The sequence below is a fragment of the Crocodylus porosus genome, unplaced genomic scaffold (genome assembly GCF_001723895.1).
Source record: "Crocodylus porosus isolate Cpor-Errol unplaced genomic scaffold, CroPor_comp1, whole genome shotgun sequence".
Taxonomy (NCBI): Eukaryota; Metazoa; Chordata; order Crocodylia; family Crocodylidae; genus Crocodylus; species Crocodylus porosus.
In genome coordinates this window covers 98042983-98061474 of record NW_017728943.1, presented here as the reverse complement: position 1 = coordinate 98061474, position 18492 = coordinate 98042983, and the positions used below count along the sequence as shown (strand labels likewise).

The following is an 18492-nucleotide window of genomic DNA, read 5'->3' as shown; positions in this document are numbered from 1 at the left end:
CTCCAGTGGTCCCTGTGCCTACTGGTGCCGGCGCGTGGTAATTATTTAGAAATGTATCTAGTAAGTAAAATTGACATGTAATTGTAGAGCATATATTATAATCTATCAGATGTTAATTATATTACAATATAATATTCTATAATATAATATTACTAATATTACAATATATCATGAATTATATTACAGTGTAATATTAATTATAATAAAATTATAATAACAACATAATTAGATACAGTTGTAATGTAATTGAATGAAATTACCTAGATAATTATCCAGAAAAACCGCAGTCATTAACACCACCAGGGCCTCTGCTACCAACTCAGCCAGTACCTCGTTGGCCAGTTGTGCCACCAGTGCCACACCGCCTAGCTTTGGGGATACAAACACCCTTTGTCAATAATGCTTTGTCAGCCTGATGAAGGGTATTTGCACCCAAAAGCTTGCAAAGAAGAATGTTTCCAACTATTTGAGTTGGTCTTATAAAAGATATCAGATTGACCCAAAGAACCTTGTGTGTAAAACGTACCATAATTTTTGAGGCAGCTCACTGATACAGCATATGTAAACCCAAGTCACTCCCAGGGAATCTTAACTGACGTTTTTTTTAATTTTAAGGAACGTTTTTCATGTTCCAAGCCAAGTCAGCTAAATCCAAATCCATTAGTCATTCAAGTGGCCCTACTACCGGCAAACATCCTTCACCCCACCTGGGGCTTCAGATGTTTTCAAATCATTTGGCAGGTATCCAGGCCCAATCCCAGAGGCTTGGAGTTCAGATAACTCCAGGTTTTGCTTGCCCTCAGCCATATGGCTGCAGAAGCAAGCTAGGGAAGAGTCTCCCAGTTTCATAAAGTTGGGCATAAAACCAAGATCTTCCCACTAGAAATGAAAGTGTGAGGGTAACTACATTATCTCCGCCCATGCCAGAACTGTGGTTATCCCCTGCACAGTAGGAAAACCACTGTGGTGATCATGGTGTTTCCCCTGCCAGAGAGTCTTAACTGACTTTTGTGTTTGCAGTCAGCAGTTTCTTATGACAGCTTGCCTCAAAATAAAGAAATGCTTCAACTTTGATGACCCAGTTCTCACTCACTCACTGGTGGCTTATAGTGAGCAATATAAAGTAAATAAGAAGACTTATTTGCATGTTTTTTTGGAATTTATTTGCATTTTTTTTCAGTGTACAATAGTTTTTCAGCAAATATGATCCTTTTGAGCTTCTAATACAATAACTTCATATTTAAGACTTGGCAATGCTGCCTGTTCCTGTCCTTTGCCACAGGGCGGGGAGGAGGTAAATCCAGCTGCAGGAGAAGCCAAGGCCTCCTGGGACATGGGGCTAGCCCTGCTCAGGGGCTGCCCAGAGGCTGGCACTGGCAAGTCCTAGTCCAGGGGCAGACTATTTTGGGCTGAGGGTGACACCCAGTTTTGGCAAGCTGTCGAGGGCCACATGGGTAGCCCTGCCCCTTGACTGGTATCCCTCCCCTGGTCACCATCTTGGGACCAATGTCCCAGGGCCAGCACCAGGTGAGGCCCAAAGTGGGGCATAGGCTGGCAGGGGTCTGTGGAGCCAGGCTGGGCTACGCCAGCAGGCAGAGGGGGGAACTGCCCCGGGTCCACAGAGCCCCTGCTGCCCGGGACCCCTGTACTCCTGCTGCCCTGCTCTGGGCCCTGCTGGCGCTGGCCCAGGGACACTGGTGCAGGCCCGTGCTCTCGCTGGTCACCGCCCGCTCACTCCCAGTGCCCCCCAGCCCTGTGATACAGGCGGGAGACAGTGTGCAGCCCCGGCCCCCTGCTCACCAGCAAGGAACGAGCTGGTGCTGAGCATGGGGAAAACCAGCCCGTCCCCGTGACAGCTGAAAATTATGTCTGTGTGATAAAGGTGCTTGCTGAAGGCAATGTTTTTCTGTCATTTGTTCAGATATTAAGCTATATGTTGTTGCTAAGAGCCTAATTAAAGTCAAAGACATAGTAAGGCCTTGTATGAAGTAAGGCCTAGTAAATTTAGCAAAGCCTTGAAGTAGTACGCCCTGGGGCATAGTAATAATTAACCTTATCAAAAGAATGCAAGGCTTGTACTGCTATTGGTCAGTCCTAAGGACAGTTTAAAGTAGGGAGAATCTGGATGGCTGTAAGTTATCAGCATAGCTCAGAAGTTATAAATTGGCTGGCACATCCAGAAATCATTTAGAAAGATGATGCAGCTCTGTAAAGGAAGCTCCTAATTTAAGATTAGCTGCTGGCCTGGATTCGGTGGGCCCCTGGATCTTGAGGAGCTCAAGGACTGAATACCAGGGTCCTTCCCGGTACCCCTCGGACACTGCTGATTGGGGACACCTGACTTCGCTGAGCTTTGCAGAAGAGAAACTTGTCATACATCAGGCATCAGAGGGGACTGCCGATATATTGCTGACATGAATTATTATTGTCTGTCCTTGTTTTGTTATTTACGTGTAGTTGTGTGTTTTGTTAAGTCAATAAACCTTTCTTACCTTTCTACCCCCAACTACACTCTCAATCCTGAACCCTCTGCTGGTGGCTGGGACACTCCCCCGCCCCATGGCCCATGCTCCCTCCTGCAGTTGTTCGCAACATGTGTGGGGCTGTCCTGAGCAGGCACAGGCAGCCCCACACAGGCTGCAAGTAGCTGCAGTGCAGGACGGGTGAGGGGGCCGCTTGTCCCCTCCGTGCTCAGCACCAGCTTGTAACCCACCCCCACAGCCAACCTGGGCCCCGGGCTGGCTCCAGGATCGCCTGTCAGGGCTGCGCCGTGGCGGGAGCAGCTGCTCAGTATGGAGGAAAGCAGCCCTCCGCTTGCTGCGCCAGAGAGTGTTTGCTGCTGCTGCTCACCCAGAGCTTACGTGCTGGGCAGCCCAGAGGTGGTGGTGGCAAACACTGCCTGGTGCAGCAAGTGGGGGGGCTGCAGCTGCTGCCACCGTGCACAGCGCTGACAGGCAAGCCGAGAGCTGGCACGGGGCCCAGGCTAGCTGCGGGGGTGGGTTACCAAACTGGTGCTGAGCATGGGGAAAAGCATCCCCTCACCCGCCCCGTGGCTGGCACCCCACTCTGCAGCCATTCGCAGCCCGCATGGGGCTGCTTGTACCTGCTCAGGACAGCCCCATGCGGGCTGCAAGTGGCTGCAGCAGGGAGCACCGGCCACGGGGTGAGGGAAGAGCCGCTTTTCCCTGTGCTCAGCTTTTCCCCAGGCCACTTTTCCCCAGAGTCCTCCCCTGCCCTTCCCCTCCCTCCTCTTCCTCCGTTTCTGGTGCCAGGGCAGTCACATGGTCCCAAGCCAGAAGCCCCTGCTGGGACTCCCGGCTGCAGGGCAGGGCCCAGCAGGCCCGGCTGTTGCAGGAGCCCACCAGGACTTCCTCTGGGTCCTACTGCCCCTGGCTCCTGTCATTTTTGACAGGAACTGAGGGCAGATAAATATGAATTTTCTACATTTTTTAGGGGCCCCATGGGCCAGATAGAATGGCCTCACGGGCTGGATTCACCCCGCGGGCCATATTTTGCCCACCCCGTCCTGGTCCATTGACATTGGAGCTTCCCTAACCCCCATACTCTGCACCCCCAGTCCATTGCCAGCAGCTGGAATTGTATACCTGAATCGCCAGATCTTGGAGTCCTGGGACTCTCTTCCAGCTTCTTTTATTTTTTTCTATCCAGGTCTTTCTGAATAGAACAGGATATAAATCTCAAAATTATTATTATTGTTTTGTTGTTGTTAATCAGGTTTTCATCCATCTGGTTGCAAAGCAGAGATTAGAATCATGAAGCTGTAATGTTTTAAAAACATAAACACTTTTTAAAATAGGTTTTAATTTCCCAATTTTGAAGGAGCCAGATTTGATCCTCAAGACTCTGGCACTGAAAAAATCTGGGTATAGATGATCAAGGTGACAAAGCAAGATCCATCAACAGTAAAGGCAAACAAGGGGCTGCTTCTCCTGCATCTTGCCTCATCAGTTATGGTAATGGAAAAGAGCATTTTCCACTGATACAAACTTCCCAGAACCTTCTAAATGTACTGAGTGTGAGTGGACTAGTCCCACCAAGAAAACTGTTTGTCTCCCCCAGTCAGAGGCCACCAAAAACACAGCACCAGATTCTGGGGGTCAACAAAAGTTAAACACGGCAGTGGGGAGTCAAGGTTAACAATAAATGGAGACGCTAAGCAGAGTACAACTGGTCAGTGCCCGCTGGCCCTCAAATGAGTTAAAGAAGCCAGTGAATGCCACCTTTCTACATAGCAGGAAGCCTAAGGAATGTCTTGCATTCGAAAGCTTGTCTAATTTATCCCAACTCCAGGGGATCCTGCCCATGAGTTCCCTGTGCGAGTCAAAGTTTGCTTTTCTGAAGCCCAGGATCCTTACTCTGCTGCTCTCCATCTTTCCTTTCCTCAGAATCCTGAACTTGATCATCTTATGCGGCCCAGGTTGCCATTCACTACTATATACCCCAACAATTCATCCCTGTTTGGGAGCAGCAAGTCAAGAAAAGCATGACATCTAGTTAGCTGCTTCAGCGCTTGCACCAGGAAGTTGTCCCAAACACTTTCCAAAAACTTCCTGGCTTTCCTGTGCACTCCTGTATTGCCCTCTCAGCAGAATTCAGGGTGTTTTCTTGTGGTCAGAAAACTTCTGCTTTTTGAAGAAAATCTCGTCCACCACTTCTTCCTGGTCTGGTGGTCTATAGCAGACACCGTCTACAACAGGCGTGGCAACATTTTTGGGCAGAATGCCAAAACCGCCCACAACCTTGACTCATAAGATATGGGCATGCCAGGGGTGGACAGTGGGGGAGCTGTGAAGGGCCTGATGCTTCTTCTGGTAGCTCAGCCCCAGCCTCTTCCCCATCATCCACTCCAAAAATGCACATGCCAAGTAAAATGCCTTCACATGCCATGCTCTGGCACCCAGGCAGGGGGTTGCCTACCCCTGCTGTACAACATCACCCTGGATGCACTCCCTTCTGAGTGCACTCTCAACCCCAGAGACTTTCAACAGGCCTATCTCCAGTTTCATACTGGAACTCTGAGCAATCTTATGGCTCTTTTACATGAAGTGCAATTCCTCCTTCTCTTCTCCACTGCCTGTCCTTCCTGAACAGTTTGTACCCATCCCTGACCAAGCTCCAGTCATGTGAGCTATCCCACTAAGTCTCTGTTATTCCAGTCACACCATAGTTCTATAAATGCGCAAGGACTTCCAATTCTTTCTGCTTGTTTCCCATGCTCTGTGCATTCATGTATAGCACTTGAGGTAACAAGTTGATTGCCTTGATCTCTCAGGAAGTATGAAAACAAACACTTCCACTGTTTTCCCCCTCCTGCTTGCTCTCCCTCCAGGTATCCCACTTCCTCACTTACCTTAAGGCTTTGATCTCTCCATTCCCCAGCAAACCTAGTTTAAAACCCTCCTCAGTAATTCAGATCTGTCTTCAGAGATCCTCTTCCTTCTCTCTGCCAGGTGGATCCCATCCCTTTCCAGCAATCCTTCTTCTTGGAACAATATCCCATTGTCGAAGAAGTCAAAGCCCTGCTGGCAACACCACCTGTGCAGCCAGGTATGTTGATCTGCAGGATGCACCCATTCCTGCCTGGACACTTTGAAGGATCAAAAAGAACACTACCTGAGCCCCAGACTGCTTCACCCTTGAAGTCAGAGCCCTTTAGTTACTTTTGATCTGCTCATGGTCTCCTGGCAGTATCATTGGTGCCCACATGGATGAGTAGCATAGGGTAGTAGTCAGAGGGCCAGATGAGTCTTAGTAATCCCTCTGTAACATCTTGGATCGAGGCTCTGGACAAGCAGCAGACTTCCCGAGACAACAGGTCAGGTCAGCAGATGGCTCCTTCCGTCCCCCGCAGAAGGGAATCTCCAACCACAACCACCCATTGTTTAATCAATTAATCGAGTCTGCTCTGACATGCTGAAATTCAAGCATGTTGGAGCAGTCTCCAGACTTGTACGTAGGCACACCATTCTCTTTAGTTAATGTGCATTAAGACAGGGTAATGCACATTTTCCTAGTACCTCACAATGGAGGTACTAGATTTAATGCACATTCATTAAAGCGCAGTCATGCATGTATATACATGCCTGGTGTGGCACATCGTACATACAACACAATACATTTTTCTCCAGTTAAAGAGAAACTAGAAGCTTTATTAACATGCAAAGGGGCTAGCAGTATATTATTGAGTTTAAGATCAAAGCAAAAAGAAATATAACTTTATTGGAATGTGCACTGATTTGATAGATTATATATTATGCTTAAAAACACAACAAACTGGGCAAAAAATAGTCAAAAGAATCAAAAGATATTGTTAGCAGTCCCATAGTCATTATTGTTAAATGTGCGCGTCTCATTCAAATTCATGAAACAAAATCTAGCGTTCTCGAGTGTCTTAACAGTGCCTTCAGTACTTCAATGTCAGTCTTTTCTACACCTGAGTTAATATTGCCATACCTGAATTAAGGTTTTTGGCAGGGCTGTGAAAAAGAAGACATAAATTACCAGGAATGGCTAATAGACAGCTACATTGGAAAAGAAAGGCTAGTTTAAACAGTGGGCTATTAAGACCATTAAAAAGGAGAGAGATTTGTTAATGCCTGTAGAGTGGATAATCAGGGGGATGATAGCAGAAATCAGGGGGATGATAATAAGCCCTGAAGTCTGTTGTCTCTCTCACCACTGCCTGAATAGAAGTGCTGCTGAACCCTCCCAGCAGTTGGTTTTAAATTTTGAGTGGAACAGAGATCAAAAAGTAGATGCAGCTAAACCACTGCCTCCTCCCTGGATTTGCCCCTGGGTTTGACATTCCCTGTTGCAAGTGATTTGTTGGGGGGCCAGGACTGGGAAACAGAGGCACAGAAGGGTTGTGAGGGCTGGTGGAGGGTGTGGGGGGAACTGAGGCAGGGAGTCCCACATTGGGGGACAGTGAGGGCTGGCTTGGGGGGGAAACTAAGGCACAGAAGACTGAACAGGAAGCATACAAGGAACTCATTTCATAACTATGCCAACTTTCTTTCTTCAACTAGACCTGAGATAGCCCAACTGTAGTTAGCACAGTTTGCACAAAGTACGCTATGGGGTTGGTTGTTTTGAGTGAAACCCAGGTCCTTATGGTTTCCGTAGTGCTGAGGGGGTGTGATCTTTGGAAATGCTATGGCATGAAAGCATGCCTTCTCTGACAGGCGTGCACTGGCACAGACCTTGAAATTGTTGCTGCAAACTTCTTGGTATGAGGAAAAACCTGCCTTGCTCTGCCTGCTCATTTTCATGGTAACTGCCCTATCAGCTACCGACTCTCAGCTACCTTCTCTTCTCTTCCCTTCCCACAGACAAGGGGGGACACCAGCTAGGAAACTCCCCCACCTAATAACTTGTCTCTTCTGTCCCTGTCTCAAGATACTTCTTCTCTGCCTGGTTTCTCCTTGGTAAGTGGATCACATCAGGGCAGAGCCCACTTCTTTAACCATGCAGATGGTGACCCCACAAGACGTTAGGGGGGGTGTGAAGTGGGCCCTATTCCATTCATTGATTCGGATCACTGTCCCTGATTTGATTCAGCCAAATCCAAATCTGAAGATTCGATGCTGATTTGGAGAATCAACAATTCGGACATAGACACAGCTTTAAATGTTTTTTCTACATACCTGAGGTACCAGCGCGTCTTGTGAATGCTGTGATGCTGGGGTGTATGGAGAGTCCCACTGGAGTGCAGGGGAGCCCTCCATGTGGTTGGCGGTGAGCCCAGAAGTGGACCAGAAGTATTTTCAGTCCGCTTCCATGTCCGCTAGGGAGCACACAGGGGAGCCCCCCTGCACCTCCCCCAGCTCGTCGATCAGCTGCAGGGGGACCCCAGGTGCCTCCCCCCAGACCCAGGAAGCACCAGTTGCTGAGCTGGGGGAATGTGGGGGGGCCTACCAGTATGCTCCCTGCCTAACCCAGAAGTGGACTGGAAGTGCTTCTGGTCCACTTCTAGGTCTGTTGTGGAGCACACTGAGGAGACTCCCGCACTCCTCTGCCCTACCATCGCAGCATTCATGAGCCCCTGCTACCTAGAGGTATGTGGAAAAAACATTTAAAGCTGTCTCTGTGTCCGAATCGCCGAATCTTTCCGAATCTCTCCAAATTGATTTGGAGGGTTCTGATTCAATTTAGAGAGATTAAAGTGTCCTCTGATTTGATTCATATTTGGAGATTTGGCCACTGAATAAGGGCAAATCGAATCAGGGACTGAAGCTTCACACATCCCTACAAGATATGCCTCGCTGCTTCTGTGAACTCTCGTGCCAGTACACACCCTGGAGGCACAGAAGGGAACTGCTTCTTCTGATGGCTCTCCACTTGTGCATGCTTTCGTGGAGCATGCACAAGGCCCTAGAAAACTTTTTTCGCCTGCATTACAGCTTTATAGCTCTGGCAGACTATTTACCAGTTGGTGCAGTGATTGATCACACCTTGCACTAGGATCACCTTCCCTGTCCTTCCTAATGGAGCAGGCATCCTGCCTGTCTGCAAAATCTCTCCTGAAGAATGATACCATGTCCCAAGCAACCCCAAGCTGTGAGGGCAACACCTTTGACTACCATCTGACCTGGCTGTGCCCTGCACCCCCATGGTGAGGGAGGTGGCTGCCATCCCAAAAGATGATACCTCAAAAGATGAGAGAGCTTCCTGGCACACAAGAGTGTATGGGACTGCCACTGGCCTTACCAACAGTGCCTTAGAAGGGTGGGAATGTGGGGTCTCAGATACATGTAAAAAAAAAAGGCCTTTGATTGTGTGGTTTTGTACATTTATGCCCTGAAATGTGTCCCAGGGTTAGACCTCTCCCATGCAGGGGGGAACTCTGCCAAGCTGAGCAGCCCAGGTAGAGGGTGGGTTGCAAGTAGCTGTTCCTAGGTGCCTGGGCCAGGGAATGGGGCAGGTGTATTGGGTTTTCACTCTGCTTTTTAATTGAACTCCTTGTAGAAGAATAAGGGGATGCTGGGAGGGGAATTCCCTGCTCACCCCCTTTCCCATGGCTGCCAAAAGCCAAGCCATCACACTGGCATCAGAACAAGCGATGGCAATGATCAGAAGTGGATGGTGAACAAGCTGTTCCCAACATTGCCTTCTGAAGATAACCCAGGGGAAAGCAGAAGGCCCAAGAGATGAAGGCCTGCTTACTGACTTCTCTCATGGTAGGGAGCAAACAAATCCAGTAGCTCAGGGGAGGGGTGTAGAAACTATCCTGGCTCCTTCTGCTCTAACACCCAAAAGAGCTCCTCCAGGGAACATGGCCTTTTTGAGAAAGAGGCCCTATCCAGGACTGCGGGAACAGGAAAGAGAAAGTTTGAAACGTGCTAGGTCCTGGGATGAGACCCAAGTGATCCCTGCCTAACTCAGATGATTCCTTTTGAATTTTGACCCAGAAAACATGATCCTTATCTCTCTAGGCCCTCATTTACCATGCAGGGCCTCAGGGAGCAGAAGCTGTCTGCTGCTAGGAGCAGCAAATCTGCTCCCGTGTCTCTGCACATGTAGACACATACCTGGGAGAGTTTACTCTTCACTAATTTACTCTAAAGTAAACTGCTCCCAGATTATTTGCATGTGTAGACTGACCCCCTGGTTCTGGGTTTGGGCTAGGATTTGGGTCAGGATCAAGACTTGGCTAGGGAACAAGTCCATGAGGCAGGCATCCCCATGCTCCTCTATGGCCATTTTAGTAGCAGGCACCAGAGGGGTGACTCCACCATCATTTTTATTGTTGTTGTAATTGTCATCATCATCATCATCATGCTGCACCTGCAAATGTAAGGAGCACAGTGTGGTGGAGAGCAATGGTGTGGTTCTCCTTGATGACCACTGATAGCTTCTTGTGGTAGGAGGCTCACTATGCCCAAGACTGTTGGCATCCTTGCCCTGAAGATAGTGTGACTTTAGGCACTTGATTATAGTGCAGATTTGCAAGTAGATCTGCTGGTTACCTGAGCCACCACCTGGGTTGTGATATGCTCATAGATTGCCTGGTTCAATTGGTTGCCCTTTGTGCCATTGGCAATGGCGGCAATAGTTCTCTTCTCATCCCAGATTGCAGTGAGATCTAGCATCTATCCACAAATTCAGTTTGAGGTCTGACTGATAACATCCAAGGCAGACATTCTGCGTCTCAGCTTAGATCATGAAGCTAGGTGATCACTGATCACTGTTTGCACCAGAGTAGTTGAGCAAAAGTGAGTATTTGGGATGGCGGCCTGTAGGCTGGGATCACAACCCTTGGGCATGGGTGGGTTGTCAGCTTGGAGATGATACCACCCTCTGAGCAATAGAGTTTGGGGGAGGGATAGATTATTCATAGAGTGTGGAGACTGAAAGTGGTGTATCCTAGGCTGTTGAAGGACTGCAAAGTGTTCGTATTGGCACCATGGAGCAGACTGTTCTTAGTGCAAGATATTTTATATAACACAATTCAGAGATCCCCCTCACCTGAAAAGGCATAACTTTGTTATGCTAGGAGCATGTTTTCCTACTTGAATGCATAGACACTCACATTTTAAGTGCAAAGTGTAACGTGTAACAAGGCCCTTAATAACTCCTTGTCCTGGATTCTTCTTCAAGGTATGTCTGACTCTTTTATGAGAGAAGGAAGAGCAGCTAAAAAATATGGAGCAGGAGCTAGTATCAGGCATTATCCAGACAAATCAAAACCAAATATCAAGCAGCGACATTGGAGGAAAGGGTAAACTATCCACCTCTACACTGAGGTAGCTGATTTAAAACGAGAGAAGGCAGTAGAGAATGAGAAACTTGACTCTATAAAAGGAAAGGCTAGGGACAGGATCCTGGATGCATAGTATACTAGTAGATGATACATTTGGAGTCCATTACTTGAACTGATATTCATGAGTCCTAGACAATAAAAAAGAAGGCATTTTTTAAAACCTAGTTAATTAACGTGATCTGAAATACTTCCTGTAGGCAATCTTAAATGTTCATTTGTATGCGGTGGCCACATGGCAACCTACAGGAAGCCTGAAGGAAGAGACAAGATCTATTCAGACTGATACATTTATTTAATGGCTACAGAATGAACAAACTCATTTCTTTCTGTTACATCAGTGTTTCTCAACTGGTGGGACATGAAAGCCATCTAGATGGGATGCGGAGAAGTGGTGGACTCGCTGCCAGCAATTCTGGGTTTGCCACCGGCACTTCTGCTACCGTGTGCTTGTCAACTGGCCACTGGGGACCTCCCTCCTGCCCCCAGCTCATCATTTATCATGGTGGGACCAGGGTTTTTGGAACCAATGGTTGGTGAGACATAAGGTGGAAAGGGTTGTGAATTGCTGTGTTACATAACAAGAATATTTACCAGTTGAGCAGTGCTAGGTTAGGTGTTTGAAATTAAAAGTGCTTTTATGCCTCAGTAAATCTAGTTTGTTCTTCTTTTAACTTGTGACCTCAGTTATCTAGTCTTGGTTTCTCAGTTCTTTCACTTCTTAAATACAGTGTGCGGTATACCTGGATGTTTTCTTTACAGGTTATAGGTCTCAATTATGAAAAAGCTCTAGTGAAAAATTTCCTTTTGATGATGTATTTCCGTTCTTCCCTTCCTATATTACTTTGGACTGAACTAAAAAAATCCTGCAAAGTCTGCACAATAAGGAATACAAAATCAAACCTGATAGAAAAATGCCAAATGCTTTCCTCTTCTCTTATCTTCTCTATTAATGCCTGAATATATCTAGCCTATGTTTTTATCACACTGGAGTATCAGCAATAAAGCCCAATTATGGCACATTAAATGTCAGCATTTGATTGTTAATTATTTTACTGCTGATCCTTTTGTCAGATAGAATGGAAGTGCAGGGGGAGCTGGGGATTGGGAGCTGTTGGAGGGGAGATAATGACAAGGGACACAAAAACAAAGTAAAAGACAAGAAACAGAAAGAAAGGCATAGAATAAAAAGGAACAAAGACAGAAATAGCAGAGATCCTAAAGAGCGCATTTTTCCACTGACTGATGCTAACTGTAACAGACAGGTACTAAATAAGTAACTAAAGGTTTTGTCTCTGCATAAAAGGCAAGTTCTACCCTTGATCCTTCCATTAACAGTCATAGGTGAACTGAGAGGAATATATAGCCCTACCAAATTTGTATCCTGTCACACAGGGCATAAACATGAAATCGGCCCTGTAATCTTCCGTGCCTATCCCCCAAGCGTCACGTGTTTGGGTTCTTCTCAGACCTCACCGTGGCTTCTTGGGCTGCATGGCCAGGCTATTGGAAGTGGCCTCAGGTCAGTTTCCCAGGGGTCTCGCCTACCACGTCTTTGATGATAAGTAGTTTTCTATCGGGAAGACGATGTCTGGTCCTGCCTCCCCTGGTACTTTCCCTCAGTCGTCCTCATGATATTACTGCTCAGGGCTCCACCTCCCCTACACCCCACCTAGAACCAACCATGATGTTGTCTGTCAGAGCCAATATTCTGGCCCCCCCGGCACTCGGTCCCTTAGGGGCTGCGGTTGTTAGCTACTGTTGGTATTTGTACCAAGTATCCCCCGCGGCCCCTCTTTGCTCTCAGCTTATGCGGCATCTGACTCCATCCAGGCTTTAACCCCCCTTGCTGCGTTGCTTCCTCCCCAGGTCCAGTACCTGATGTCTATCATCCGCATCAGGGTTCCATCCCTGTTGTCTCTGCCGGTGTCCCAGTCACTGCTGCCACCGACCTCCGTCCATGCTGGCCCCATGAGTGACTCCTTGGGCCCTCGTTGGCCCAGTGTCCCCGTCACACTCCCCTTCCATGGGAGCCACCATGTCCCCTCATTAGGATCGCCCAGGTGTTCTAGCTCCTCTGAACTGGTTGGGGACACTGCTTCCCATCCCCCCAGTTTCCTTCCTGCTGGGCCTTTTATCTTGGTGCCGGGCACCTGCCCAGCCATTTGCCCCCGGCAGGCTTTTATAAAGCACGCCCAGGCAGACATGGGAGCCATTCCCAGCTCCTCCCAGCTCCACTGAGGATTTTCCCTTTGATCTTCACCTGCGGAGGCTCCAGCCGCTCCATTTTCACTTTTGCCATGATCAGCTGCTGGCACAGCATCCCACTGCCTTTCCTCCAACTCTGGTAAGTTTTCTCCACAGGCCCTCTCTGCTCCTCACATAGGCTGAGTGTAATATCCCAGGAAGCCCCTGCTACACAGGCCTGGACCCATCACCCCCAGACAACCTGTGTAGGTTTGATCGATTCTGCCTCAGGCTTTTTGAATGTCTGTACCTAGCCTCTCTGCTCCCGGGGTCCGAGTAGACTTCAGTATAATTTAGACAATCCTGGAGGGCTGCCTAAATTATAACCTATCCCTGGCTGCCCATGATTTCACTTAACTCCTTCCTGTTTCTATCATGCTACTCCCAACCCAGACATATCCCCCATGCCACAGTTTAAGAGGCCAGCCTTCCACTATTTTCTTTAGTGTCTATGTTTGGGGAATTTCCTAGCTAAATCCAGAAGATTACCAAGCCCCCCCTATTCCAGCCCATGCTTCAATCTGAGCCCAAGGTGTGTCTATAAGGATTAGATAGCTGCAGCTGGTCAAAATACAGCCTTTTCTTTTCTTTTTAATTTGGTGATGGCCAGGACACCTTGGGAAATATACCACAAAAGTAGCAGGGAGCTCAGATTGTATGCTTGGGTGCTCTTGGTATAAAGTGCCTCTGGAAGGGTGAGAGTTCAAGGCTGTCCATAGCCTATTAGGAGTCTGAGAGAGACAATAGCCCATCCTGTGTCCTCAGAGCACTGAGCTGGGACACTGGGAAGAAAGAAAGGAGTATTTCAGAGAGTGAGGCAGGTACAGCAAAGCAGCAGCTAGTTTGCAGGTGTGGGATTAAATTAAGTGAGGAAAGCAGCATTACTTGAAAAGGAACATGGCAACGAGAAGATAATGATGATATAGTAGAGAAAGTCAGACTATTTATACAATTTTTGCTACTTGGCTCCATCTTGTCCCATCTCTGAATCTCCCTCATGCCCACTGTCAGACCCTCTTTTCTTCTTAACTCCTCATTCAGCTGTCTCTCTTCTCACAACATACACATACTGTATTCTTTCACATCTTACCCATGCCCCAGTTATCACCTCATCACCCTTCTGCCTTTCTAAGCTCAGTGGAAGTGCTGGTCACAAGCGCCTTGTGAACTTCTTTTCTAGCTCCATCCAGACAAGGGGTGGGCAGTTATTTGGCCTGGAGCGCTACTGGATGAATTTTGGTGAGCTGTTGAGGGCCAGTGGCAGGGGAGGAGAAGAATGGGTTCAGGGAGATGACAATTGATCCTATCCATCCCACTGGCCACTGCCAGGAGCCAAAAGAGGGAGCATTGTGCCCCACACCACTCTGCTGTGCCACATCCAGAGCCAGGCAGAGACTCTTCCACTCCTCTGCCCCCCTGCCTGGCTTGCTGTTTGCACTATCCTGGCACGGCAGTTCTGGCACCACAGCTGCCAACAACCAGGCCTGCACAGGATAGGGTGCAATGCAGTGCACCGGCTAGCTATCCTGCCCACCCAACTGCCTGCCATGTTGAGCTGCTGCTGCAGCTGCACCATACCAGGAGTGTCAGGGGCAGCTGCCCTGGGCCAAGCCCTACCCACAACCAGCATGGACTCACTTCTTAGCAGCACTGCAAGGGCAGTGGCTCATCATGGTGGACAGGATGGCTACTCAATGCACTGCATTGTTCCCTGTCCCATGCGGGCCTGGCTGCTGGCAGCCATGGTGCCTGGACTGCTCAGCCAAAGCACCACCAGGAAGCTGGATTGGGAGTGATGGGATGGATGCACGAGGTGGGGACAGAGGAGTCTATGCACTGCATTCCCTGACCTGTCCCTGGTTGCAGCAGAGCAGAGTGGCACAGGATACAGCTCTCCTCAGGCTCTCAACAGTGGCTGGTGGGCTGGATAGGATCAATTGGCAGGCTGGATACAGCCTGCAGGCCATATTTTGCCGACCCCTGATCTAGACCCTCTTTAGCTTTTACCCTTTACACTTCACAATGTTTTTTTCTCTTTCCAAAGTTTCTCTTCTTAATAAAATATGTGTTGACTTTTTAAAATTTTTGACATCATCATCATTTTCCTGCTCTTCTTGAAATCTTTTCTTCTCTTGGCTTCCATGACTTCATCCTCTCCTGGTTCTGCTCTCACCTGCAGCCGTGTGGAACTGCGGTTCCAGGCAGCAGTGCTTAGGTGTGGGCAGGCTGCCAGCTGTGGCCTGCAGAGGGGCCTGCTGGGGCTGCCAGGGGGCCTGTAGACAGGATGCAGCCTGCCCAGGGGGACACAGGGGCCTTGAGTGCCCTCAGATTCCCTGCTTCCGTGCCCCAGGGCTCAGCATGCCTGCAGGCTTTTAAGGGCCTGAGGCTTGAGCTGCCATAAAGGCAGCCCAGCCCTGGGGCAGGAGAAGCTCCCAGCCTCAGGCTGGCCCCCAAATGACAAGGCTGACCTGGGAGCAAATTTGCTCTGATGTTGTGTCTACACATGCATTACTGTGCAGTAACTTATTACAGGTAGCAAATTTACTTGCAAATGCAGGTAGCAAATTACTTGCAATTAGCAAGTTTTACTGTGCAGTAAGCATATGCACATGTAGACGCATGTGCTTACTGCACAATAAACCAGGCTACTGAGCAGTTAAGGGTCTCATGTAGATGCACCCACCATAGACTTCAGCCATGACTGGTTAAATCTTTTTTCTTCATTCTGTCTTCCCAACAAACAAGGTATAGTATTTGGAGTATACAGTATTGCAAGCAAAAATATGGTATTTGTGGCCCTCCCGGATGTCCATATTCCCTTTCCTGTATATGTCCACTCTTATAAAGTAAGAATAGTGGGCATTTATACACGTGCTGCAGGACATGGGGGAGTGGGGTGCTTTAATTAAAGCAGCTCTAAGAGCCACTCTAAACCACCCAGAGTATCACATGTATCAGTGTCCCCACACTGAAAAATGGTGGCTTGTTAAAGGAGCTTTAGTTAAAGCCCCCTGCCACCATTTTTCAGCATGGGGACACTAATACATGTGATGCTGGAGTCTGCTGGAGGGTGGTAATTACCATGCTCCAGCAGACTCAGTTAATCGAGTTGGAGCAGCCTCGATGTGTGTGTATAGGTGCCCAATGGGACTAAGTTCCTATCCAAACCCAATCTTTTCCAAAGTTTTAAGGAACCTCAGATCAGAAGATAGTTCAGATCCATGTCTGGATGACTGTCTAGGAAAACTTGATGGTGTAAGCTTTATGCTTCTTAGAACAGTAGATGGTGCTGTTGTCAATAATATTTGGACTTTCTGTTTTCTCAGCTGTTTTGAAAATACAGTCAAAAGCAATTATGTAGAAAAAGAAGTGAACATGATGTTTAATGTCTCCAGTTCTTAACCTATTAAAATGAGAAACACAGGAACAAAGCACTGATGTATGGGAAAAGAATGAATTTCAAAAAGAGAGATGTGTTAAGGTGTGTTTGCAAAGACAGGAGTCAGCAGCTGTCAATCCTAGATCATGTTGTACGTGGAAGAGGTCTGTGCAACCATCACTCCAAGAACTTCAGTGCATACACCTAGGCAAGAGTATGAAGGAGTGGAGGCTGCCCTAAACCTACTATCGCAAAGGCCAGACTGAGTCCAGACATTCAGCTCCTCAATGGTTGTAGCTTCTGCCAGACAGCAACAGACTAGAGCTGTTGTTGGCTGCTTAATGCCTCAGCAAGGGTGTGTATTCTGTCAGGGTGAACTCACTTGGCCTTTCTCCACCCAGAGAGTACCCACAAGGCAGTGGGAGCTAGGGTTTTCAGGCTCCCTATACTTGTCTTACTCTGGAGTTGCAACATTGTGGTATTTTATAGGAGCCATCCTGCCATGAGTAGCCCCACCACATTGCCACCAAACCCTCCAGCTGGATGCAGTTTACAGTCATACCCAGGACCTGTGTCCTTAATATGCAAACACAGAGAGGAATAGAAATTATGGGAAGCAGAGTGTTAATATAAAATAAGGCCCACATTTCAAAACTGACCACTGGCTGTTGAGTACCCAAAATGAAATGGTGGGGACCTTATTTTCAAAGGTGTTTAGCACCCACTGCTCCTCATGGACTTCAGTTGGAGCTGTAGGTGCTAGGCATCTGTGATATCCAGGCCCAACAGATCTCAAGTCAGGCAGCCATAAACTATAATCAGTTTGGAAATTTCAGCCTTAAATTAAAAAAAAAAAAAAAAAGGACTGTGACAGGTGACCAGCAACAGTGAATAAAGAATTAGCACACCTGCCCATTGCTCATATTTCATGCATGACTACAGGTGCATAGCTCCTTTCTTTGCCTGGCCATCTACATGAAATTGTGCACAATGAAAGCAGGACAAGATAGAGTTCATAGACACATAATGAAAAAGAGAAAGAACATAAGGAAGAAAAGGTTAAATACCTGTAGGACCTTAGCTTCCCCATAGTTATCACTTTACTGCAGTATCAACCACTTTGGAATCATAGGATCCAGACAGCAAGGTTGGCTCCATTCAACAGAGGTATGGGTTTATACATTTGCAAAGATATTTTAGACGAAAAAGTTGGTGACTTCTTTACAATATATAAATATTGTATGTACAATATGTTCAATACAATACAGATATTGATAGACCAAGGAGTAATGGTTTCAAATTGCAGCAAGGGAAGTTTAGGTTGGATATTAGGAAAAACTTTCTCAGTAGGAGGGAGGTGAAGCACTGGAACGGGTTACCCAGAGAGGTGGTGGAAGCTCCATCCTGGGAGGCTTTTAAGGCCTGGCTCAACAAAGCCCTGGCTGGAATGATCTAGTTGGGGCTGGTCCTGCATAGACTAGATGACCTCCTGAAGTCCCTTCCAACCCTAATTTTCTATGATTCTAAGATTGTCTAAGATGTGAAAGGGGCACTGCTTTGTGATATTTAAGACCCTGCTTGACAGCACTTTATATTGATATGTGTATATATGCAAAGTATGGAGAACAATTTTAATATAATATTTTTTGAAATCTCCAACAGTAAGACAGCCTAAACCAGGGGTTGTCAACCAGGGGTATGCGTACCGCCGGGGGTACTTGGGAAGGCCTTACCAGGTACACGTGGGAGGGGAGGGACAGAATGCCTCCACCCACCACCCCGCGCTGCTGCCTCCCAGGAGAAGGGCCAGACACAGGAGAGGGCAGCAAGTGCCTCTGTGGACCGCATAGGCACCACCTGCCTAGCTGGACACAAAGGGGCAGGGAGCTCACACACGGTTGCTGCCACCAACACCCATCACCTCAGTTGCCGCCGCTCCACATCCAGCCATGCGCTACCCTTCTCCCCCCGCTGCATCTGGTCATGTCCCACACCTTCCCCCCCACCCCGCCTCTCGCCATGCACAACCGTTTAAGATGCTGTGGGAAACATATCCAAAGCCCTCCGGATAAGGGAACAACTGCCTTAG

At 47.9% G+C, this 18492-nt stretch overlaps 1 protein-coding gene across 1 annotated transcript in view; it reads right to left on the bottom strand.

Moving 5' to 3' along the window:
• TARBP1 (TAR (HIV-1) RNA binding protein 1) overlaps positions 1-10109 on the bottom strand; it is a 97792-nt gene extending 87683 nt beyond the window's left edge. Inside the window, exons 1-2 of the mRNA XM_019548618.1 lie at positions 9987-10109; positions 9622-9804 (exon numbers count right to left, since the gene is read on the bottom strand). Coding sequence (XP_019404163.1) covers positions 9622-9804; positions 9987-10109 — 306 coding nt within the window. The remainder of the gene's footprint in view (positions 1-9621; positions 9805-9986) is intronic.
• Positions 10110-18492: the final 8383 nt, after the last annotated feature.